The following is a 25,986-nucleotide window of genomic DNA, read 5'->3' on the forward strand; positions in this document are numbered from 1 at the left end:
GCTCGTCTCGGCCTCCCAAAGTGCTGGGATTACAGGCTTGAGCCACTGCGCCCGGCCCCCACCCTCTCTTATTCACATATTTCACTCATCAGTTTCCTTGGATATTTGAATCTGGCTCCTGGGGTGCCGTGAGGGTGGGATGATGAGTACATGTGGAGAACAACATGCCAATCCTGTAAGAATTCATTCACCAGGCTGGGCGCGGTGGCTCAAGCCTGTAATCCCAGCACTTTGGGAGGCCGAGACGGGCGGATCACGAGGTCAGGAGATCGAGACCATCCTGGCTAACACAGTGAAACCCCGTCTCTACTAAAAATACAAAAAAATTAGCCGGGCGTGGTGGTAGGCGCCTGTAGTCCCAGCTACTCGGGAGGCTGACGCAGGAGAATGGTGTGAACCCAGGAGGCGGAGCTTGCAGTGAGCCAAGATCCGGTCCCTGCACTCCAGCGTGGGCGACAGAGCGAGACTCCGTCTCAAAAAAAAAGAAAAAAAAAAAAAAAAAAGAATTCATTCACTGCTGGGCGTGGTGGCTCACGCCTGTAATCCCAGCACTTTGGGAGGCCAACGCAGGTGGATCACCTGAGGTCAGGAGTTCAAGACCAGCCTGACCAACATGGTGAAACTCCATCTCTACTAAAAATTTAAAAATTAGCTGGGCGTGGTGGCACACATTTGTAATCCCAGCTATTCAGGAAGCTGAGGCAGGAAAATTGCTTGAACCCGGGAGATGGAGGTTGCAGTGAACCAAGATTGTGCCACTGCCTTCTAGCCTGGCGACAGAGTGAGACTTGGCCGGATTACCTGAGGTCAGGAGTTCGAGACCAGCCTGGTTAAAACTAATTTCTACCAAAAATACAAAAAATTAGCCGGGCGCGGTGGCATGCGCCTATAATCCCAGCTACTAGGGAGGCTGAGGCAGAAGAATTGCTTGAACCTGGGAGGCAGAGGTTGCAGTGAGCTAGATCACGCCACTGCACTCCAGCTAGGGCTATAAAAGCGAAACTCCGTCTCAAAAAAAAGAAGAAGAAGAAAAAAAAAAGAATTCATTCACCTGAAATATCTACAGTGTATTGGCACAGTAAGGACTCTGTGTCTCCCCAGGGTCCCAAAGTGCTCACCATACGTGGGTATTTATTAGTGTGCCTGGTGTAACACGTCTTCAAGAAATATCTTGGTATCGTGACTAGGCATGGTGGCTCACGCCTGTAATCCCAGCACTTTGGGAAGCTGAGGCAGGCAGATTACTTGAGGTCAGTAGTTCAAGACCAGCCTGGCCATCCGTAAAACCCCATCTCTGCTAAAAATATAAACATTAGCCAAGCATGGTGGCATGGTGGCGTGTGCCTATAATCCCAGCTACTCGGAAGGCCGACACAGGAGAATCGCTTGCTTCAACCCCAGAGGTGAAGGTTGCAGTGAGCTGAGATGGCACCACTGCACTCTAGCCTGGGCGACACAGTGAGACTCCATCTCAAAAAAAAAAAACAAAGAAAAAAGAAGTATCTGTTGCATAACTAAATGAAAGAAGCAGCTAAATATTTGACTCTCCAAATTGGGGGAAAAAACTCTTCAATATACTGTTGAAGAAAAAAGCAAGGTGCAGATGGTGTGTCGTATGTGCAACCATTTCCATAAAAAAAAAAAAAGGGCAGAAAGACACACAGATATGGATGCTTCTATATGCAGAGAACAAATCTGGAGAGAATCAAAGAAACTGCTCATAGTGGGCTGTGGGTGGTGGCTCATGCCTGTAATCCGAGCACTTTGGGAGGCCAAGGCGAGCAGATCACTTGAGGTCAGGAGTTCAAGCCCAGCCTAGCCAACATGGTGAAACCCCATCTCTACTAAAAAAATGCAAAAACTTAGATAGTGGTGGTGCACGCCTGTAATTCTAGCTACTCGGGAGGCAGAGGCAGGAGAACTGCTAGAGCCAGGGAGGCAGAGGTAGCAGTAAGCCGAGACTGCGCCACTGCACTCCAGCAGCCTGGGCAACAGAGCGAGATCTGTCTCAAAAAAAAAAAGAAACTGCTCATAGCGGGTACCTTTAAGGAGAGAATGTGGCTGAGGACAGTAACAGGGGCAGATGTCTCACTAAACTTTTTTGTGTACAACTCTTAAAAAAACAAACAAAAAAAAACAGATGCATCCATAAAAATGGGGGAAAACCCTGGGTGGGGAGAAAAGATCTTATATTCAGAGATCATGGCCTCCTGAGGCTGGTTCTTGGGCACTTCCTCTTTTTTTTTTTTTGAGACAGAGTCTTGCTCTGTCGCCCAGGCTGGAGCGCAGTGGCGCGATCTCAGTTCACTGCAAGCTCCACCTCCCGGGTTCACGACATTCTCCTGCCTCGGCCTCCCGAGTAGCTGGGACTACAGGCGGGACTACTGGCACCTGCCACTGTGCCTGGCTAATTTTTTTGTATTTTTGGTGGAGATGGGGTTTCACCGTGGTCTCGATCTCCTGACCTTGAGATCTGCCTGCCTCGGCCTCCCAAAGTGCTGGGATTACAGGCGTGAGCCACCGTGCCCGGCCTCTTGGGTACTTCTTAAGGCCAGTTTCACACCTTCCAGGCCTCCCTGGGGAGGGAAAGGTGAGATCTGATAATCTGCCTTAACCTGTAATTAAGGAACAAGAGCCAGGAAAGCAAATCAGATACTGACCCGGAAGGGAGGCACCAGACACAAAGCAGCTTGACAGAAAAACCCCAACACTTGTGTAAGCAACATGTGACAACATTTGTGAAGAGAAAGCATAAAAACTACCAAACAAAAGCACACATGCCTATGAGGATTCACACTAAATGCACTCAGAAAATTTCTGGTTTATCTTCACTTGACTGAGGAAGAAGGTGGCACATGTGAAGTTCTGCCACGTGCTGCTGCAGGGAACCGACTTTCACTTACACATTTAGATAATCAACATTTTGTAAAAATGTCTACTAAAGGAAAACCTGTAAGTTAAGGTTAAAATAATATTCTGTAGATAAGAGGGACCATTAACTAAGGAGATACATGCAGCATGAAAAAAAAAAAAAAAAAGGAAAAAGACTGTAAAACTGGGGGAAATCAGGTCAATTCTCTCTGTGGAATAAAGAGAAAACCATGCAAGATGCTCTCATCTACTCAGCCTTTGAAAGCTAATCCGATTGTAGAAGTGTAGATTAATGACCAGGTTGGCAATGAAGCTCTGTTTTATGCTGAGGTTTTTCTTTCCCCAGGAGTGTCCTTTGCTATTCTGTCTGTGAGAGTCTTGCTCCCATTGGACCGTTCGTCCTCTCCTAACACTCCCACCCATGAGCTTGGTGTTCCGCCAGCTGCAGTTTTGCCCATTTTGATTGAACATACTGTGCTGCTGGAAACTTTTGACTGCACTGAAACATGAGCTGAAATCACATGCTAGCAAGCTGTCTCTGGGCTCCAGGGGAAGCCACCTCCACCTCGTCGGCACGCCGGCAGAGTACTGCCCCAACCTGTCTGTCCCACAGACAGTGTGTGAGATATGGCAGGGCTGCTTTGGTGCTTGGCAGCCCGACAAGAAGAATCAAATGAAGAAAAAATTAAAGCAACAGTCTCCAAAACTGTGATCTGAGCTTGGGCTCTATGGAGGCCTTGGGGTTCAGAGTTCTTCCCGCTCCAGTGTGGCTAACAATAATGTAGATTACAGCCAACTTAAGAAGGGGCTAGAATCAAATATTCTTCCAATTATGGTCACCCGCCTACTTTTACTTTTTACTTTCGGATTTGGGCTGGTGACCATAATTGGAAGAATATTTAGACTTTTAAAAAGTTACTTACACTGCTAAAGTTACTTTTTAGATGGGCGATACTGAATATTTAATTATATAACATGCTCATTCCAGTTTAAAAGATGGCAATAATAATTCATTTTATCTTAATTTGGACCTAAGAGCTGGTTTAATAAGAGCTATTAAGCAGAGACAAGTACTTGCTAGAATGCTTCTATTTTTACAAAAGGCTCATTGTCCATTAATCAACATTTATGAATTGCCAGTGATGTTTGTGCCAGGTCCTATAAAGCTATAAGATTGTTAAAGACACTGAAATCTGGGGCTTTGCCTTACTCTGGATACTCATCTAAGAAAAGAAAAACTGTAAAAGTCAACTCAAAAAAGCACTGTCTTGGCTGGGCACAGTGGCTCATGCCTGTTAATCTCAGCACTTTGGGAGGCCGAGGCGGGTGGATCACGAGGTCTGGAGTTTCAGACAAGCCTGGCCAACACGGTGAAACGCCAACTCTACTGAAAATACAAAAATTAGCCAGGCATGGTGGCGGGCGCCTGTAATCCCAGCTACTTGGGAGGCTGAAGCAGGAGAATCACTTGAACCGGGAGACAGAGGTTGCAGTGAGCTGAGATCATGCCATTGCACTCCAGCCTGGGCAACAAGAGCAAGACTCTGTCTCAGAGAAGGAGGGGAAGAAAAAAGTACCATCTTGGAATGTTCTTGACAATTTAAAAGTGAATTGAGAAAAGACGTGAGAAAGAAAAAGAGAACACCTCAATAACATTATCAAAGAGCATATCCAAGACCACTTTTTTTAAGAGACAGGGTGTCGCTATGTCACCCAGGCTGGACTCTATCGATTTTCCAGCCTCAGCCTCTGAAGTACCTGGGACTATGGTTCTACACCACTGTGCCCACCTCAAGACCACTCTGGCTTTAATGTTTTGGTTTTTTTTGAGACAGAGTCTTGCTCTGTCACCCAGGCTAGAGTGTAGTGGCGTGATCTCGGCTCACTGCAACCTCTGCTTCCCGGGTTCAAGTGATTCTCCTGCCTCAGCCTCCTGAGTAGCTGGGACTACAGACGCCCGCCACCACACCCAGCCAATTTTTGCATTTTTAGTAGAGATGGGGTTTCACCGTGTTGGCCAGGCTGGTCTTGAACTCCTGGCCTCAAGTGATCCACCCACCTCAGCCTCCCAAAGTGCTGGGATTATAGGCGTGAGCCATCGTGCCCAGCCACTCAAGACCATTTTGATTCAATTTCCTGCAAGTTCTATTTGATGCATGTAATAAGAGGTCTAGAGAATCAGGAAGTTACTCTGATAAATAACGCAGATGTCTGTCTGTGCTCTTCCCCAACAATGTATGCAAAATCTTGTATAAGCAATGGCATGCATGAACAATGACTCATTTCTCCAGCACAATTTCATAAAGGTACTGTATGTACCATGTGGTGTTGATAGGAAAAACTGATATTCTGTAAGCCTGAAATAGCATTTTCATGGTCTTGTCAAATTATTGGGTATTTATCAGAATTCCACTAAGCTAGATTGTCTAGTTCCAGCAAAGTATCTTTCAAAGTTAAACTAAAAGGTCCTCTTGATGAGGACATTCTCTGTCTTCTTTTCATGGAAATACCTACCTCACTGCATTCAAGGGGGACAGGAGGGGACTATGAATGAACCACATCCTGCTCACACTTAATGGCTGAGAGGGGAGATTACCTGTCACTCAAGACGACTCCCTCAGCTTCAGGGGGAGCGATTGAGAGCTGGAATGGAGTGTTGAAGTAATGCTGCTGCTCATCTGATCGGTGCACAACTTCACCACCCCTGACAACCAGGAAGCCTGAATCGCCCAGGTTTGCTGTGTGTAAGCGGTGGCTGGTTCTGTCCAGCACCACAATGCAGGCGGTGCTGCTACCTAGAAACAAAAATCATCTCCATTTATTTTTTCTTCCTAGGCTGCCTTTGCACACACATTAACACATAACCCCAAAGAGCAACACACCATAATTTGAATCTCCTTTGCCTAAACAGGACCTTTCTTAGTTATGCTCCACATCCTCTATGAATGTCAATAATACCCTGATCAGGGTTAACATGGTGGGGAAAGAAAAAGGATTTGTATTATAAATAGTAATTGGGCCACCGATGATCTGAATTCTTCCATTTGCAGTGATAGAAAGCAATAAAAATGACTGGTATTTAATCACACTATTTCAACAGTAGTGCTATCACCTGTGCCAAATGCTCAAAAGCATGTTGTTGAGATATTAAGTTTTAATACTTAAATGCCAGAATGAAAATGTTACATTTTCCTGACATTTCTTATTAGTCACTGGCAGGAAGCCTTCTCCACAAAATTCACCAACATTTAAGACAGGCCACATAACTACAATTTTAAACCAGATTTCCATCTGTTGAGGTCATGAAGAACTTTTATTGGAGACTAATGACTCACTCACTATGAGGCAACAAGACCAAATTTCTGCAGGCAGCTTGTGGAATCAACCTGTTCATTCGACAGAGACTCTGGGCAAAGAACTCAAGATAGCTTAGCTGTGCACAGGCCACAGAATCTTCCCTAGACTGAAACGCTAACGGCACAACTAGCAGAGACCGCTCTCAAGTACTAACAGTTAAACCTATACCTACCTCCACCAGAAAAATGGCAACATAGAAAAATAGGCAGTTCACAAAGAAATAAATGTAGATGATCTGTAAATATATGAAAAAATGACCACCTCACTAGTAACGCTTTTCACCTATTAGTTTAACACGAGTCAAAAGAAGATAATGCATGGTGTTGGCAAAGTGTAGGGAACATGCCCACTGCACAGAACAGTCTGCGGGAGTGAAAAGTAAAAGTAAACAACTTTCCTGGAGGGCAAGATAGCCCTGAAAAATGTACCTCCTTTCATCTAGCAATTCCATCTGTGAGAATTTATGCTAAGAAAATAATTAGAGGGACAAACAAGACTTAAGTACAAAAACATTGCTTAAGATGAGGAAGAACTAGAAACAATCTAAACATCTAAAATAAGGGACTGGTTAAATAAATTACAGTACATCCATACAGTGCAAAGATACACCATCACGTAATACTCAGGAGTACAGGCTCTGGAGTCAGCCTGCCTATGTCTGAATCCTAACTCTGCCACTTCCCAGCTCTGTGACGGAGAGAGCTACTTAACCTCTCTGTGCCCCAGTTTCCTCATCCACAAAAACAGGGATAACAGTAAGTACCTCACAGAATTGTTTCTAAGGATTAAAATTAGTTAAGTCATGTCAAACCCTTACAACAGATAGTGTTAGCTATTTTATAGCCATTAAAATTATATAAAATATATTTGAAAGGAAAGGTAACTTTAAAATAAGTAGATTACAAACTCATGAAAGTTTCCTTAACAAAAGATGATGTCAAAACTTAAAGAACTGTACACCAAAAAGAGTAATGTTTACTAGAAGTAAATTAAAAAAAAAAAGCAGGCCGGGCGCGGTGGCTCAAGCCTCTAATCCCAGCACTTTGGGAGGCTGAGATGGGTGGATCACGAGGTCAGGAGATCGAGATCATCCTGGCTAACACGGTGAAACCCCGTCTCTACTAAAAATACAAAAAAAAAACTAGCTGGGCGAGGTGGCGGGCGCCTGTAGTCTCAGCTACTCGGGAGGCTGAGGCAGGAGAATGGCATAAACCCGGGAGGCGGAGCTTGCAGTGAGCTGAGATCCGGCCACTGCACTCCAGTCCGGGTGACAGAGCAAGACTCCGCCTCAAAAAAAAAAAAAAAGCAATAGGCAAAGTCTAAATTATTTAAATGATGGTTAAAAGGAAAACAAAACAAACAGGCCATGGAACCAGCTGTATTAAATCCCAGTGTGTCATCATTTTCCAGTTATATGACCATGGCAAGTCACTTATTCTCTCCAGACTTGTTTCTTCCTAACAAAACAGGCATGGTGGCTCATGCCTATAATCCCAGCACTTTGAGAGGCCGAGGCGGGTGGATCATTTAAAGCCAGGAGTTTGAGACTAAGCCTCTAAGCCTGGCCAACAGGGTGAAATCCCCTCTCTACTAAAAATACAAAAAATTAGCTGGACTTGGTGGTGCACGCCTGTAATCCCAGCTACTTGGGAGGCTAAGGCACAAGAATTGTTTGAACCCAGGGGGACGGAGGTTTCAGTGAGCTGGGATTGCACCACTGTACTCCAGTCTGGGCAACAGTGCAAGACCCTGTCTCAAAAAAAAAAAAAAAAAAAAGGCGGAGGGGAATAACATTAAGTACCTATGTATTTACCTCATGGGGCTGTTGTGAGCACACAGTAGACTCAATTCAAGTTACCATTCTTCTATGCACAAATACACACAGAAAAAAAATCTGAAAGCATAATCACTCAAATATTAATAGTTTTCTTAGTGGGATTATGAGTAATTCTTGTTAATTTTGTCCTAACAAAGTAACTTAAAAACACTTAAAAATATACGTATCTTTCTCATGCTAACGTACAGAAATTCCATTTCCTTGTTATCTACAGTATATGCATTAGTACTAAACTCATACTACGCTAGCCATTAAGTGTCAATGAAAAGCAAAGCATGGGTACTGTAACTCACTGGCAGTGCTGTCAGATAACCCGCTCCATAGCTTACAGTAGGACAAGGATGGCCCATTACCTTTCCTTCCTAACTCACTGCACATCAACTCTAACCATTTATCGTTAATAGATCACCACCCAAAACATCTTCTGAAAACTCATGGGATTATATTCTGAGAAAGAAAAACAACCCGAGTAACACATCCTTGAAAATTCTGCTGCAAGAAGGACTCATGTGACTCGTTATTACTCACTGATGAAGCCAGGCTATCCTTTGCTACCCTGTGACAGTAACTCGCCGAGGTGGAATCAAAACAGTCCTGGTGAGTGACTGAGCTTCAGTATCCAAAGCAGCACCAACGAGTATAAGCCCGGCCTTACAGAACCATCTGGGCTTGGAGTGTACCCTCCTCCTTTGCCTCCTCAAATTCCTGATGTGTGCACATGGCTCAGGCCCCAGCAGCCTAATATTGGGAGAAAAGCTCATCATTCTCATGTGCTTGGAGAGGAACAAGCAGGCAAAGATGAGTAAGAAAAGCGGTGCTGAGAACCACAGCGTAGGATGTTTAGACAAATGACCCGTATAGATGGGAACCCAGGCAAGTCCCTCATGCTCAAATGGAAATATTTTTATCACCCAGCCCCTTATTTTGTAAACTACTACTAAGCCTTTTGTGTGGCAGAAAAAGGGATAACCTTATTAGGACCAATTCCTCACGTTCTTAAGATACGCTGGCTGCTTAGGACCTTATCAATCCATTTAAGGGTTTCTGAGGAAATCATGTATGTCAACAATTAGTCTGTAATGCCCTTAGACCCAAACACAGCTAGAAAGTCAAAGAAATAAATGGTTACAGCTACCAGCTTGCCTTTTACATTGGAATTGCTTTGTAGGCTTTTTCGCAATTGGATTAAAAAAAAAAATTACCTAACTTATAAAGTTGTCATGATTTACAATTATATCTAGCTGAAGTTCAGTAAAACTCAGCAGCCTGTCTTTGTCAAAATATGCTTGAGTTTCATTACCAACAGCCTAGAGATGTGTAGATTTTGTGAAAAAGAGGTATGTCAAACATGGTGATGAAAGACTACTTCAATGTGCCTTTTAGGAGAAAAAAGTAATCACAATATTCAATGCAAGAAAATATTATTTTCTCTAATATTAAATTTAAATATATTTTATTAATATCTCCCAGATACATGAGGGTGAACGGAAAGAAAGGGAAAGTAGGAATAGGAAAAAAAGCACAGCAAAAACCAAAGCTTTTAAAGTGTAAAATCAAGATAGTTATGTGTTTTGTAACCGGTTATCTCAAGTCAATGATCGGGGGTCAGGGGGTCAGCAGAGCCACTCTTGAGAACATGCAGGAGGCAGGCCCCTGGAATCTGTGTCTAGGGGCTCTCTCTCCATTTAACATGTGAAGCAAGGAGATCAGAGGTTAAGTGGGTTGCCCAAAGTCACACAGCAAGTTGACAGAGAGGTGCTAGAAATAGAATCTAGAATGTTTCACTGTGCTAGGCAAGCTCCAGATTGCATGTCCAAAACAGGGAATTCAGACAAAGCAGTATATACTGCAACTGCAAGACAAGATTCCTCCTCAGTTTGAAGGAAAACAAGTTAGTTAATCACAGCACAAAGACAGAAGACAGCAGACTGATAAAAAGTACTCCTTACAAAGGACTTTAAACTGAAGGCAAATTCTACAACTGTGGTGATCTCCATTAACACTGAACAGGGGCTGATTTTTTTTTTTGAGACGGAGTCTTGCTTTGTTGCCCAGGCTGGAGTGCAGTGGTGCGATCACGGCTCACTGCAAGCTCCCCCAGGTTCATGCCATTCTCCCGCCTCAGCCTCTCAAGTAGCTGGGACTACAGGCGCCCGCCACCACACAGGCTAATTTTTTGTATTTTTAGTAGAGACAGGGTTTCACTGTGTTAGCCAGGATGGTCTCAATCTCCTGACCTTGTGATCCGCCAACTTCAGCCTCCCAAAGTGCTGGGATTACAGGTGGGAGCCACCGCGCCTGGCCGAACAGAGGCTGATTTTAAATGTCAATGGTGACTGGGAGGGAGGCTTTCTAGTAACTAGAAAGATGCTGGCAATGAGCAGAAATGTAATAATACCCTGAGAGTCTGCTTAGAAGGCTGGGTAAGTTCCCAGGAAATCATTTAACAAACAAATGTAGAGGCCTAGCCAAAGGATACTCCATTAGCATACCAGATAAACAACCCCTAGATATTTGGTTTTAAGTTTTCTAATACAAGATTATCGGGGATCTAATTTGTGCCAAGTTATTTCACCAACTAATCACCTGTTAGCAGTGTGGGGTGACCAAACACAACTTGAACTCATTACAGGTAATGAACTGAATTTTGCAGGCCAGATCCTTTCTTTTCTTTCCTCTTGCTCTTCTTTCTTCTTTTACCAAATTTTAGAATCCCTCAACAATACAGTTTTAACTTTTTATGTTTCTAAACTTGAAATATGTGGAATCTGTTAGGTGGAATTCTGCAATGTTCTCTCTTCCCTTCACAACATGTTCCTGAGTAGAGCAAGCAGCTTTAAGTCATTTCTTTTCACAATGTATTTTTCTACAACAGACAGACTTTTAGGTTGTCCCCAGTTCTCTGCTATTATTGGCAACATTTTGAGAACATTCTCATACCTATCTCTTGGTTCACGTATTGTGCAAGAGTTTCTCTAGTCTAGAGTAAACACCTAGAAGTGCAATTGCTGCGGCATACTATGTGTTCATATTTAATACCAAATTGTTTTCTGAAGTGCTGTACCTATCCACATTCCCTCCAAACAGTACTGAGTATTCTCGTCAGCCTATAGTTTCTCTCTCTCTTTTTTTTTTTTGGAGACAGAGTTTCGCTCTTGTGGTCCAGGTTGGAGTGCAATGGCGCCATCTCAGCTCACCGCAACCTCCACCTCCCCGGTTCAAGTGATTCTCCTGCCTCAGCCTCCCAAGTAGCTGGGATTACAGGCATGTGCCACCATGCCCGGCGAATTTTTGTATTTTTAGTAGAGACAGGGTTTCTCTATGTTGGTTAGGCTGGTCTCGAACTCCTGACCTCAGGTGATCTGCCCGCCTCAGCCTCCCAAAGTGCTGGGATTACAGGCGTGAACCACTGTGCTCAGCGGTTAGCCTATAGTTTCTCTATCACACTCTGCTCAGTAGGAAGAGCCTCAGAAAAAAGCTGGTCCGATAAGTGATTTTCTTGGTTTTGTTTTTAAATATCTGGGGGGCTTCGTTAGAGGAAAACACATAGGATATCCACTTACCGAGCAAAGGTACTTTATTTTGCAGCAACTCACAGTAGCTTGTGGTGAGAATTCCAATGGGATTACTAGGTACGAACCGTCCTTCTTTTACTAAACGTTCGCATGTCCGCATTAAAGTCCCTGAGAACTGAGACGGATCAACTCCATAGTCTCTCCAGCCTCCTACTCCATCTGCAACTCCTGAAGAAAAAAAAAATTACATTAAAAGAACAATCTTACCAACTTCTCAGGAATTCTTACCTCTGTTTTCTCCTAACAGTTAATTTCACTACATGCTACTACATATATTTACTCCAAAATTCATTATAAAAAGCACTCACGTTTAATGTATTCTACACTAACACTCCTAAGCCACATTCTCTACTTAGAATTTGGCCTTTCATATATTGATGAATAAACTTTTGAGCTACCACAGGGTGGCATTGCCTACCAGCCAAGAGTTCAATTTCAGCAGGATTAGCATCTGCGTATACATGTATTTGTCATTAATACTTTGTCGTCTTTTATAAGAATGAAAATTGATTTTTAAACAAAGTGCTGATGCTAGTGATGATACAACTGAGTCAGAGCTGGAGATCACAAAGAACATCAAAAGCAGCAAACATTGGTCAATCACTGGGAAATAAAGAACAAAATTGAGAACATATCCCATCCCCTCTCCTTCTACCCTGTAGAGGGCGGTACTGTACAATACAATAGCCATTCCACACGTGGCTACTGCGCATCTGAAATGAGGGTAGCCCAACTTGAGATGTGCCCCTCTAAGTATAAAACACACAGTGGGCTGGGCACGGTGGCTCACACCTGTAATCCCAGCACTTTGAGAGGCCAAGGAGGGCAAATCATGAGGTCAGGAGATTGAGACCATCCTGGCTAACTCGGTGAAAACCCGTCTCTACTAAAAATACGAAAAACTAGCCGGGCGTGGTGGCGGGCGCCTAGTAGTCCCAGCTACTCGGGAGGCAGGAGAATGGCGTGAACTCGGGAAGCCAAGCTTGCCGTGAGCCAAGATTGCTCCACTTCACTCCAGCCTGGGCGACAGCGAGACTCCGTCTCAAAAAAAAAAAAAACAAAAAACAAACAAACAAAAAAACACAGTGGATTTTGAAAACTTAATATGAAAAAAAGTATAATCTCTTTGGGAGGCCAAGGCAGGTAGATTGCCTGAGGTCAGGAGATCGAGATCAGCCTGACCAACATGTTGAAATCCCGTCTTTACCAAAAATACAAAAAATTAGCCACGTATGGTGGCAGGCACCTGTAATCCCAGCTACTTGGGAGGCTGAGGCTGGGGAATCGCTTGAACCCGGGAAGCAGAGGTTGCGATGAGCCGAGATTGCGCCATTGCATTCAAGCCTGGGCAATAAGAGTGAAACTCCGTCGCTCTGTCGCCAGGCTGGAGTGCAGTGGTGTGATCTCAGCTCAATGCAACCTCTCTGCCTCCCGGGTTCAAGGGATTCTCCTGCCTCAACCTCCCGATTAGCTGGGACTACAGGTGCATGCCACCACACCTGGCTAATTTTTTTGTATTTGTAGTAGAGAAGGGTTTCACCGTGTTAACCAGGATGGTCTCATCTCCTGACCTCATGATCTGCTGGCCGCGGCCTCCCAAAGTGCTGGGATTACAGGTATGAGCCACCGCACCCGGCCCCTCAAGACCTGCTTGAACAACACAGTGAGTCCCTGACTCTACTAAAAATAAAAAAATTAGCCGGGCATAGTGGTGTGCACCTGTAGTCCCAGCTACTCAGGAGGCTGAGGCGGGAGGACTGCTTGAGGCTCCATGGTTGGGGCTACAGTGAGCCATGATTACACCACTGCACTCCAGCGTGGGTGGACCAGCAAGACCTGGCCTCAAAAAATGAAACAGAAAAAGAAAGAATATTTTGGATATAAAGCACCAAAGAGAATGCATTATCAAGACTGAGCTCACCTTTCTTTATTTACCTAGTTTTTTTTTTTGAGACAGAGTCTCGCTCTGTCACCCAGGCTGAAGGTCAGTGGCATGATCTCAGCTCAGGGCAACCTCTGCCTCCCAGGTTTAAGTGATTCTCCTGCTTCAGCCTCCCTAGCTGGGACTACAGGTGCTCGACACCACACCTGGCTTTTATTTGTAGGAGAGACAGGGTTTTGCCATGTTGGCCAGGCTGGTCTCAAACTCCTGACTTCAAGTGATCTGCCCACCTCAGCCTCCCAAAGTGCTGGGATTACAGGCATCAGCCACTGCATCCGGCCAAATTTCACCTTTTAAAAAATTAATTATTATTATTTTCAGAGACAGTGGCTTGCTCTGTTGTCCAGGTTGGAGTGTAGTGTTAGGATCACAGCTCATTGCAGTCTTGAACTACCAGGCTTAAGTGATCCTCCTACCTCAGCCTCCTGAGTAGCAAGGACTACAGGGTCGTGCCACCACACCTAGCTAGTTTTTGTTTGTCTGGCAATACAGAGACAGGATCTCACTATATTGCCCAGGCTGGTTCTGAACTCCTGGGCTCAACTGATCCTCCTGCCTCAGCCTCCCAAAGTGCTGGGATTACAGGCGTAAGCCACCATGCCTGGCCTCTTTTTATTTTTAGTTAATATGAATACTAGGAAATTTAAAATTACATATGTGGCTTACATTATATTTCTACTGGATAGTACTAGTATAGAGCTTTTCATAGGCCCAAAGAGTTGCTGATGAGTTCAGAGCCTGATTAAAGCTCCTTTATCAAGAGGAAATTAGTGTTTAAGAAAGTTAATAAAATATCAAAGCCATCATACAATCTTCTACTCAAACTCTTGCAAAACACCAAGCTATTCTTTCCAACACTAAAACTAATTTCTATCTACTAAATTCAAAGACACTGAGAGAAAATGTCAAAAATATACATTATTAAGGCTTTAAATGGTCTTTCTGGAAGGATCCATAAGAAATATTAGCAATGGTTGCTTTACAAATAAGGAACTGAAAATGATCCATGAACAAACTGGGAATTTTTGCCTTTTACTTCATACTATTCTGTATTGTTTTAGTTTTATTTTTATCATGAGCATGTATCACATGATATTTTAAAATAGGGATTTTATAATTTTTAAAACTTTCTGAGCATGAAACATCCTTCCCATATACACATTTATTTGTACATTCAACTTTAAGAATGTATTTGGTACAAAAGTAGCAGAGTGCCTATATATACATCCCTGAAAAAAGGGCTTAACATGAATTGGACACGTGAAACTATTTCTCTGGGGATGGCAGTTATCAAAAAGAAAGGGAACACACTGAAAAAGTAAGAGGAAACAGAATTGGAAGACATAAAGAAGGCGACAAATAGTTTATCACCATTGGGACAGCAACTTTCCCCACCTATGTGACCAACCAATAAGCCAAATTTCACGATGGGGCAATTCCAAACTAGCTAATTAAAGTAATAAAAAGTCTGGAATTGGTTTCTTTTTTTTTGAGATGGAGTCTTGCTCTGTCGCCCGGGCTGGAGTGCAGTGGCCAGATCTCAGCTCACTGCAAGCTCCGCCTCCCGGGTTTACGCCATTCTCCTGCCTCAGCCTCCCGAGTAGCTGGGACTACAGGCGCCCGCCACCTCGCCCGGCTAGATTTTTGTATTTTTTTAGTAGAGACGGGGTTTCACCGTGTTAGCCAGGATGGTCTCGATCTCCTGACCTCGTGATCCGCCCGTCTCGGCCTCCCAAAGTGCTGGGATTACAGGCTTGAGCCACCGAGCTCGGCCAAAAGTCTGGGATTGGTTTAAAAATATTTAAGGGGTTGAAGCAGGAGTGATAGAAGCACAGATGAAACAAGACTGGCCATGAATAGAAGCTGAATAAGAAGTACGCCCATTTCTCTACTTAGATATATATTTGAAATTTCCATAACACAACATTTAAATAATAACGATAACAAGTTTACAAAGAAAAAAGACCCTTTTGCCTGCTGTGTGGAGAGCAAGAGTGGAAGGAGGAGATTAAGTAAGAGATCCATTTCATAGTCCGCTTTCATAGTCCACTCGCAATCTGCTGGCAGTGCGGTTAGAGGTGTGCAGACATTTGGGATCCATGAAACAGAACACGTGGATTGAGGGGTGAGGGTGAGGGAAAGAGAAGCAGCCGGGCTAACTAGGAATCTATCTTACAAGGAACAGCACATTTCACTCTGTTTTTCAAGGAGTTGTGAGGAGATTTGGGAAACTTTTTATATTAAGAGAATTTAAGATCATTTAAATAGGAACTTCTTTGGAGAAATTCTTATTTTACTAGGAGTAAGATTTCACCACAATTTAAAACACAACAATTTATGTTAAAATACAGAATATAACTATAAGTCTTGCAACACTATCTGATGAATCATTCATTCTTTTCAAACTACTGCCTGCTTCAGGGAAGAATTTCTTCTTAACTAGTCTCTGGTACAACTTCAATTAACTTTAACTACAAATTGGTTTCATCTGCAAATGCCCTTCACAAGAAAACTATTAAAATCTAAGATAACGTTTAGAGTTGATCCTCGATCCTCACACTCAACTAAATAATCTGTCAGCAGGTTGAGTCTGACCTGACACAGCCCTTCAACATTAATCAGATTTCTCCCAGAATAGAGCGCAACCTTTCGGGCACCTGTTTGCTTTTTCACACAGGCAAAGGATGCCGAGCAAAACACCACTGACCAAATCTCTTTAGGGGAGACAGAAATTCAAAAAGCACATAAACTCTTCAATAAAGCTGTAGGGAAAAAAGCCTTAATACAGTACATATATATAACTAAGTTATATGAGGGGAAGAGTTGTATTTGGGATAAGAATCAGACTAAAACTAGAATAACCTACTACATGTATATATGAAACCTAATTTTATTCATATTAGGTGGTTGTTTCTACACAGAAATTAATGTCCTCTATTGCATAAGCAAAAGCTTCAGACTGCAAAGAGCAAGAACACACTTTAAACAGTGGAACTAATACAGATATAAAGGGAAATTTCATTCAGAATACATTTCAAAGGTAAAGAAAACTAATTGTTAAAGGAGAAATTGCTTAAGATCCCAAAGATGTCAGGAATACAACTATCAAACAGCAAAGGATAAGAATAAGAATACCCTAAGAGCAAATGCAGGCCACACGTGGACCACCACATTGTGCACACTGAGCTAGGAAATAAGGGGGCTGAGAGAAAGCCGGTCTCTGAGAAGCTCCCCTGCTAGTGGGGAGCTAGACTTTTCACAGAGAAATCAGACAAACGGCTCCCATAAACGCTGCTGCGGAATGGTCAACAGCCAGTGGTCAGTGCTTACGGACACGACGAGAATGGAGCACCTCAAGAACAGTGCCAGCCTGCTCTGAAAGTGGCATTCGGATAGTCCCTGGCGGGGGTCAGCCATATTTCCGTGGCAGGGAAGGATAACAAGAAGAAAAGAAAGGCAGACAACTAGACACTGGGGCTTGGATGAGCAGGGAGAAGCTGAAAAATGCAGAGCAGCAGTGAAAGTTGTAGAAAATCAAGAATGCCAGTTCAAGATTTCTTAAAGTTCTTTATGCTACTGACCTGTGCTGTCTAACATGGGAGCCACTAGCCACGTGTGGCTATTGAGTCTAAAATGTCACTTGTTTGGATTGAGAAGTGCTTGCTATTAAGTGTAAAATACATTCTGGATTCCAAAAACTTAGTACCAACAAAAGAAAAACTAAAATGACTTAGTAATAGTTTTGTTTTCTTTAAAGAGATGTGGTCTCACTCTAGCCCAGGCTGGAGTGGTGACCTGATCATAGCTCACTGCAGTCTTGAACTCCTGGGCTCAAGTGTTCCTCCCACCTCAGCCTCCTTAGTAGCTGGGATTACAGACACACCCCGACACATATAGCACTTTTTTTTTTTAAGTTTTTGTAGAAACAAGGTCTCACTATGTTGCCCAGGCTGGTCTCAAACTTCTGGGCTCAAGCAATCTCACACCTTGGCCTCTCAAAGTGCTGAGATTATGGGCATGAGCCACTGCATCTGGCCAAGTTTAATATATATATATATAAGGCATAGTTAAGATAGGTTAACAAAAATAATAAAATAGAACAATTATAACAATATACTATAATAAATGTTGTGTGAATGTGGTCTCTATTATTGTTATGTAATGTGGATGTATTAGTTCATTCTCATGCTGCTATGAAGAAATACCTGAGACTAGGTAATTTATAAAGGAAGGAGGTTTAATTGATTCATAGTTCTGCATGGCTGGAGAGGCCTCAGGAAACTTACAATCATGGCAGAAGGAGAAGCAAACACATCCTTCTTCACATGGCAGGAGGAGAGAGAAGTGCTGAGCAAAAGGGGAAAAGCCCCTTATAAAACCATCAGATCTTATGAGAACTCACTATCACAACAGTAGCATGGGGGTTTATGGGGATTATTATGGGAACTACAATTCAAGGTGAAATCTGAGTGAGGACAATGCCAAAACACCTCAATGGGTAACTGAAACCTCAAATAAGGGGGAACTACTGTTTCTGGATTTGGGGAATGAGAAAGTATTGATTAGATTATTCTATAGTTGGCAAGGGTGTGTAAATGCCTTTAAAAGACATTTAATTCTGTCTTGGGTATGTCGAACTTCAGGTGCCAACAGGGCATCTTTGTGGAAGTGTTGTGTATAAAGTGAGGAACTATGAGTTTGCGGTTGGCAAGGCAAGTTGGGGCCAGAAAATCTGAGAACTGATACCTTAGTGGTGAATGAGACGCTCAGGTAGGGTATCCAGTTTGTCAGAATGATATAATCTCTATGGAGGCAGAGAGAAGTGAAACTAAAAAGTAGGCTGAATTAATAACTAGAAAGGCCTTGAATGCCAAGATAAAGAGGTTGCACCGAATATAGAAGCTATTTCCTTTAATTCACTGTAATCATCTTATGTCTCCATTAATAACATTCCGTGAGCACACATCTAGCTTAAGTGTTTCCTCTGACCCAAAATCCAATTAAAATCACTATTAGATTACGATAATGGTTACATATCAGAAATAGCTGAGCAAAAGACTGAGAAGAGACACAGAAAAATCCTTTAGTGCGTTTTTTTGTTTCTTTGTTTATGTTTTTTCAGATGGAGTCTCGCTCTGTCGCCCAGGCTGGAGTGCAGTGGTGTGATCTTGGCTCACTGTAACCTCCGCCTCTCGGGTTCAAGTGATTCTCCTGCCTCAGCCTCCCCAGTAGCTGGGACTACAGGCACACACCACCACGCTCGGCTAATTTTTTGTATTTTTAGTAGAGACAGGGTTTCACCGTGTTGGCCAGGATGTTCTTGAACTCCTGACCTTGTGATCCACCCACCTCAGCCTCCCAAAGTGCTGGGATTACAGGCGTGAACCACCGTGCCCAGCCTAGTTTTATCTTTTCAATGGAAATGTCAGTTTTATGAAGCAAAATGAGCAATTAGAAAATAGTTATAGTATTTATGTTTCTACAAAGTATTTTATTAGGTTTTCCACAGACTGATTTTTTTTCCCTTTTTCTTTTTTTTTTTTTGAGACAGTGTCTCGCTCTGTCGCTCCGGCTGGAGTGCAGTGGCCGGATCTCAGCTCACTGCAAGCTCCGCCTCCCAGGTTTACGCCATTCTCCTGCCTCAGCCTCCCGAGTAGCTGGGACTACAGGCGCCCGCCACCTTGCCTGGCTAGTTTTTTGTATTTTTTAGTAGAGACGGGGTTTCACCGGGTTAGCCAGGATGGTCTTGATCTCCTGACCTTGTGATGTGCCTGTCTCGGCCTCCCAAAGTGCTGGGATTACAGGCTTGAGCCACTGCGCCCAGCCCCTTTTTCTTTTTTTAACAGCATCCTGCTCTGTCACCCAGGCTGGAGTGCAGTGGTGCAAACACAGCTCACTGTAACTTCGAACTCCTGGGCTCAAGGGATCCTCCCACTTCAGCCTCCAGAGTACCTATGACTACAGGAATGCACCACCACACACAACTCATTTTTTTTTTTTTTTTTTTTTTTAATTTTTTGTAGAGATGCGGTCTCATTATGTTGCCCAGGCTGGTCTCAAACTCCTGGGCTCAAGTGATCCTCCTGCCTCAGTCTCCCAAAGTGCTGGGATTACAAGCACAAGTCATCATGCCTGGTCTCACAGACTGATTTTCTACGGTTAAGAGTTAAAAAGGGGAGCAAAAAGAGTAATTCTGGGTGTCTGCCATCATTAAGTGTTTATAAGAAGAAAAAACATTTTTTTTTTTTTTTTTAAAGAAATGGGGTCCGGGCCCAGCGTGGTGGTTCACGCCTGTAATCTCAGCACTTTGGGAGGCCGAGGTGGGCAGATCACTTGAGGTCACGAGTTCAAGACCAGCCTGTCCAACACGATGAAACCCCGTCTCTACTAAAAATACAACAATTAGCTGGGCGTGGTGGTGCGTGCCTGTAATCCCAGCTTTTTGGGATGCTGAGGCAGGAGAATCACTTGAAGGAGGTGGAGGTTGCAGTGAGCCAAGATTGCATCACTGCACTCCAGCCTGGGCAACAGAGCAAGCTGCCACCTCAGGAAAAAAAAAAAAGAAATGGGATCTCACTCTGTCACCCAGACTGGAATGCAGTGGCGCAGTAATACCTCACTGCAGTCTTGAACTCCTGAACTCAAGAGATTCTCCCATTTCAGCCTCCCGAATATCTGAGACTACAGGCATGTGCCACCATACCCAGCTATTTATTTTTTATTTATTTATTGATCACTAGGCTCAAGTGATCTTCCTGCTTCGGCCTCCCAAAATGCTAGAATTACAGGAATGGGCCACTGAGCCCAGCCAAGAAGGAAATTTTTAAGCAATTTTCATTTTTCTAATTAACACGTTTTTGTCTTTGCCAAAATTGTATAACCATGCAAAATGGTAGTTATGACCAGGAGTGGTAGCTCATACCTGTAATCCCAGCATATTGGGAGGCTGAGGTAGGAGGATTGTTTGAGCTAAGGAGTTCGAGACCAGCCTGGGCAACAAAGCAAAACCTGTCTCTACAAAAACATTTAAAAATCAGCCAGGGGTGGTGGCACACACCTGAAGTTAGTTCCAGCTAAACAGGAGGCTGAGGGTGGGAGGATTGCTCGAGTCCAGGAGGTCAATGCTGCGATGAGCTGTGATCACTGCGATCACACTACCCGCACTTCAGCCTGAGCGACAGAGCGAGACTGTCTCCAAAAAAAAAAAAAAAAAAAAAAAAGGTAGTTATAACCAAATGATAGCTATCTTAAAAATCCTATCTTCCCAATTACACAGTCGCCTAACTGTGTAATTGCAAAAGGCTCACTATAAGAAAGACTTCTGAACTAGTCAAAATCAGCAAGAGCCTCTCCAGCACTGTCCTCCATTATCAGCCATCAGCATGATGTTGCAATTATTTTAAACCCTTCCTACTGCACTCATCTTCAGACTGACATGCAGTTACCTACAAAGTAAACGTTTTCTAGAAGAAAGTGATGCCTAGAGAATAAATGCTAAATTTCAATTTTAATATAAACATCAATGAAGAACAACAATTTGATTTTGTTCACAAATGTATTTAATGTACACTCTGGCAGAATTTCAAATATTAAGTAGTACCCAAAGTTAACAGCTTTATTCCTTGCATCTTTCATGATCTCAAGCCATCTTACATCAAGCCTCGCATTCCAAAGCAGCATACTGGCTCTACATGGATTGTCTTTCCATCAGTGAAACACATCTCCTGCCTACTAGGATGGGTACTTGATAGTGAATTGAAACTCTAGAGGAGAAACTGAGTAGGAATCTGGCAGGATCACAAGCGTTGAATAATAGAAGTATCAGGAGACCCTCTGTACTCTGAGGAATAAGGGTATCTGCTTTTACACTTTCTGCAGTAAGGGGCCATCTAATGAGAAAGGGGGCTAAGCAATATTTATTGCAGTATGACAGCCATCTTATTTTCAGATGCTGAGACTTTTCAAAGACTATAGTGTTCTCAGAGCCAACCTCATTTGTCTAAAGACATCACAGCATGAAGCACTATAACTGGAAAAAAAAATGAGATCAGAGTAGAAAGTCAATTTCCTATCCAATGGAACAGATCACATTTATATCAACATTTCTTTTTCTTTTCTTTCTTCTTTGAGATGGAGTCTCACTCTGCAGCCCAGGCTGGAGGGCAGTGGTGCAATCACAGCTCACTGCAACCTCCGCCCCCCAGGTTCAAGCGACTCTCCTGCCTCAGCCTCCCCAGTAGCTGGTATTACAGGCACCCACCACCTTGCTTGGCCAATTTTTGTATTTGTATACAGACATGGGGTTTTGCCATGTTGGCCAGGCTGGTCTCAAACTCCTGACCTCAAGTGATTCCCCCAGACACAGCCTTGGGCTCCCAAAGTGCTGGGATTACAGGCGTGAACTACTGCATCCAGCCTATATCAACATTTCTTAAACCTCAACTATTTGGGCACTTAAGAATGTTCCCAACGGGAAGCAGTGGCTCATGCCTGTAATCCCAGCACTGTGGGAGGCTGAGGCGGGCAGATCATTTGAGCTCAGGAGTTCGAGAGCAACCTAAGCCACATGGTAAAACCTCCGTCTCTACTAAAAAGACAAAAAATTAGCCAGGTATGGTGGCACACGCCTGTGGTCCGAGCTGCTTGGGGTACAGTGGCAGAAGGATCACTTGAGTCTGGGAGCTGTGATTGTGCCACTGTACTCAAGCCTGGGTAACACAGCAAGACCCACCTCAAAAAAACCCCCAACAAAATAAAAAATAAAAAACACTCCCCTGTGATTCAGGACTGTGAAATATACCTGCAAATAATTATCCCAAAGGGAGAGTCGCTTGAGTCCAGGAGGTTGAAGTTGCAGTGAGCTATCACTATGCCACTGCAATCCAGCCTGGGTGAAAGAGTGAGACACTGTCTCTATTTTAAAAATGAAAAAAATTGGCCGGGTGTGGTGGCTCACACCTGTAATCCCAGCACTTTGGGAGGCCGAGGCAGGCAGATCATCTAATGTCGGGAGTTCGAGACCAGCCTGATCAACACAGTGAAACCCTGTCTCTATTGAAAATACAAAAATTAGCTGGGCGTGGTGGCGCATGCCTGTAATCCCAGCTACTCGGGAGGCTGAGGCAGGAGAATCACTAGAACCCAGGAGGCAGAGGTTCCGGTGAGCCAAGATTGCACCATTGCATTCCAGCTTGGGCAACAAAAGCGAAACTCCATCTCAAAAATTAAAAAAAAAAAAAAAAGAAAAGAAGAAAAAAATTAGCCTGGCCTGGTGGCACATGCCTGTAGTCCCAACTACTCAGAAGGCTGAGGCAGGAGAATCGTCTGAACCCAGGAGGCGGAGGTTGCACGGGGAGCCGAGATCGCACCACAACACTCCAGCCTGGGCAACAGATTGAGACTCCGTCTCAAAAAAAAAAAAAAATCCAAAATGAATGAAAAGTAGGATTACTGAAAAACTATATTCAACAAATATATTCTGTCAAGTTATACATAAAAATGCCATTTGCTTTTTGACTAATAACAGTCCTTTCAGTTCTATGGAAGTAAAATTATATAGATTATGCTGCACTTCCTGTTTTAACAAGCAAGTGAAATACTCCCTTTGCAAGAAGTTTCTGGCCCAGTGCAGTGGCTCACACCTATAATCCCAGCACTTTGGGAGGCTGAGGTGAGATCACTTGAGGTCAGGAGTTTGAGACCAGCCTGGCCAACATGGTGAAACTTCATCTCTACTAAAAATATAAAAATGAACCAGGCATGGTGGCGCACGCCTGTAATACCAGCTAGTTGGGTAACTGAGGCAGGAGAATCACTTGAACTCAGGAAGCAGAGGTTGCAGTGAGCTGTGATTGAGCCACTGCACTCCAGCCTGGTTGACAGAGCGAGACTCTGTCTCAAAAAAGAAAAAAGAAAAGGAAAAAAAAAAAAAGAAGAAAGATGTTTCTGGCCAGGCGCAGTGGCTCATGCCTATAATCCCAGCATTTTGGAAGGTCGAGGTGGGTGGATCACCCGAGGCCAGCAGTTTGAGACCAGCCTGGTCAACGTGGCAAAACCCTGTCTCTACTAAAAATACAAAAATTAGCTGGGCTTGGTAGTGGGCACCTGTAGTCTCAGCTACTTGGGAAGCTGAGACAGAACTGCCTGGACCCGGGAGGCAGAGACTGCAGTGAGCACAGATTGTGCCACTGCACTCCAACCTGGGCGACAGGGTGAGTGAGACTACATCTCAAAAAAAAAAAAAAAAAAAAAAAAAAAGAAGAAAAAAGAAGTTTCCATTCCACATTAATCACAATGAAATCTGTGTCTTTTGATTCTCCAGAGATCAAGACTATGTCAAGAATAAGATCTCTAAGCAGAAGTAAATTCAAAAGTGAAGGTAATGAAGTTCAAAGGATGGAAAGAAAGGTTCAACTCTGTAATAAAATGTGTGAAAATGGCTGCATGAGGTGGCTTACGCCTGTAATCCCAGGTCTTTGGGAGGCTGAGGCAGGTGGATCAACCTGAGGTCAGGAGTTCGAGACCAGCCTGGCCAACATGGTGAAACCTCATTTCTACTAAAAATCAAAATTAGCCATGCATGGTAGCACATGCCTGTAATCCCAGGTACTCAGGAGACTGAGGCAGTAGAATCGCTTGAACCTGGGAGGCGGAGGTTGTGGTAAGCCAAGATTGCGCCATTGCACTCCAGTCTAGGCAGCAAGAGCAAAACTCCATCTCAAAAAAAAAAGTGTGAAAATAGAAACTACAGGCAAAACTCAAATAACAAAATCAAAGCTGGAATAAGTGGTTCATTTTGTGTTTGAGAATTCCAAACAAAACAGTTAGCTATTCCTTGCTAGCTTAGTAAATGAGACTACTTAAGAATTAATCAAATTAATGGGTCTCCACATACACTTACACCTATGTCTAGAATACTTCATTACCTAGAGAAGATAATTTCCAGACTATTCTGGGCAGCTGCCTTGTCTTAAAAAGCAGTGAAAGGAGCTGACATGAGGATTAGGAAACAATTGTGTGAAGGCAAAGAAACTTAAGGTCAACCTTTTAAAAGTAAAAATGTTCTTCCTTTAACTTCAATAATTCTGTATAAATACCAAACACTGAATGTGGAATTATCTATTCTGGTTCAACTGTGGCTTGGGGAACTTGTGCAACTTACAGACTTGGTATGAATCACTGGCCTGCCTTCCACAAGCTGCAGAGTTGAAGGTTAAGTCACTGAAAAGGTCACTTCACTTCTTTCTGGCCTGCAACAGTATCTTCCTCAAATGCCAAATGCTGTTAGCAATGCTTTCTGGACAGGAGGAAGCCACAAACAAATCATCTGGGAGGCCATACTTATTGTAAATTATGAACAGCAGAGGCAGGGCATTAAGTATGTTACAGAATTAAGAGCCTCTATTAAAGCTGTGGCTTCAGTTTGTTTTCAGATGTTAGAAAATGTCACATAATACCAAATAATTCAAAAATTAAGTAAGGAAGTAACAAGCAATCAAAGGTGAACTATCTGATATGTGCCTACTTGCACTGGCCCTTTAGGCCGGGGAGAAGATTTTCCTTCTGTTTATAATTTACAAGATTAGACCTAGAATTCTTGTCAACCTGTTATTTATGACAAGCCATAAATCCTTGACCTAACCCCAAAGAAGATACTATTTACCCACCGCTTTCTTCACCCTCTATAAAAATAAGGGCTGGCCTTGACTAAAATAGGCACCCTCTGGGAGAGGTCTATAGTCACATGCGGCCTGGCACAAATGTAACTTTTTTTTCCCCTTTAAATGAGAACATCATTCCTTGAATAGCCTGCCAAGTGGAGAGCTGTCTCTTAACTTCTGAACACTAATGTTGTATACACACACACATACACACACACACACACACACATATATATATATTTTGAGACAGAGTTTCGCTTTTGTCGTCCAGGATGGAGTGCAATGGCGCAATCTCAGCTCACTGTAACCTCCACCTCCCGGGTTTAGGAGATTCTCCTGCCTCAGCCTCCTGAGTAGCTGGGATCACAGGCACCCATCACCATGCCCGTCTAATTTTTTGTATTTTCAGCCGAGATGGGGTTTCACCATCTTGGCCAGGCTGGTCTTGAACTACTGACCTCGTGATCCATCCACCTTGGCCTCTCAAAGTGCTGGGATTACAGGCATGAGCCACCGTGCCTCACCCATACTTTCCAATTTTTTAGCAATGAGTAATGTTAGTTTTATGGGAAGGATGACTATTTATGTAAATCAGGTAAAAACTACATTCTATACTTACATTTAATATTAAAACTATCCAACACATTTTATTGGACATTTACTGTATGCAAGACACTACGGTGAAAGGGAGCTAAAGGGATTTATATGTAATAAAATGGTGAAAGGGAGCTAAAGGGATTTATA

The 25,986-nt window shown here is 43.3% G+C and overlaps 1 protein-coding gene across 1 annotated transcript in view; it reads right to left on the bottom strand.

The window, feature by feature from the left end:
- Positions 1 to 25,986, bottom strand: part of PPTC7 (protein phosphatase targeting COQ7) — a 51,498-nt gene that overhangs the window by 8,170 nt on the left and 17,342 nt on the right. Inside the window, exons 2-3 of the mRNA XM_023203054.1 lie at positions 11,629 to 11,808; positions 5,468 to 5,666 (exon numbers count right to left, since the gene is read on the bottom strand). Of these exons, the coding sequence (XP_023058822.1) occupies positions 5,468 to 5,666; positions 11,629 to 11,808 (379 nt within the window). The remainder of the gene's footprint in view (positions 1 to 5,467; positions 5,667 to 11,628; positions 11,809 to 25,986) is intronic.

This window comes from Piliocolobus tephrosceles, chromosome 10 (assembly GCF_002776525.5).
Source record: "Piliocolobus tephrosceles isolate RC106 chromosome 10, ASM277652v3, whole genome shotgun sequence".
Lineage (NCBI taxonomy): Eukaryota > Metazoa > Chordata > Mammalia > Primates > Cercopithecidae > Piliocolobus > Piliocolobus tephrosceles.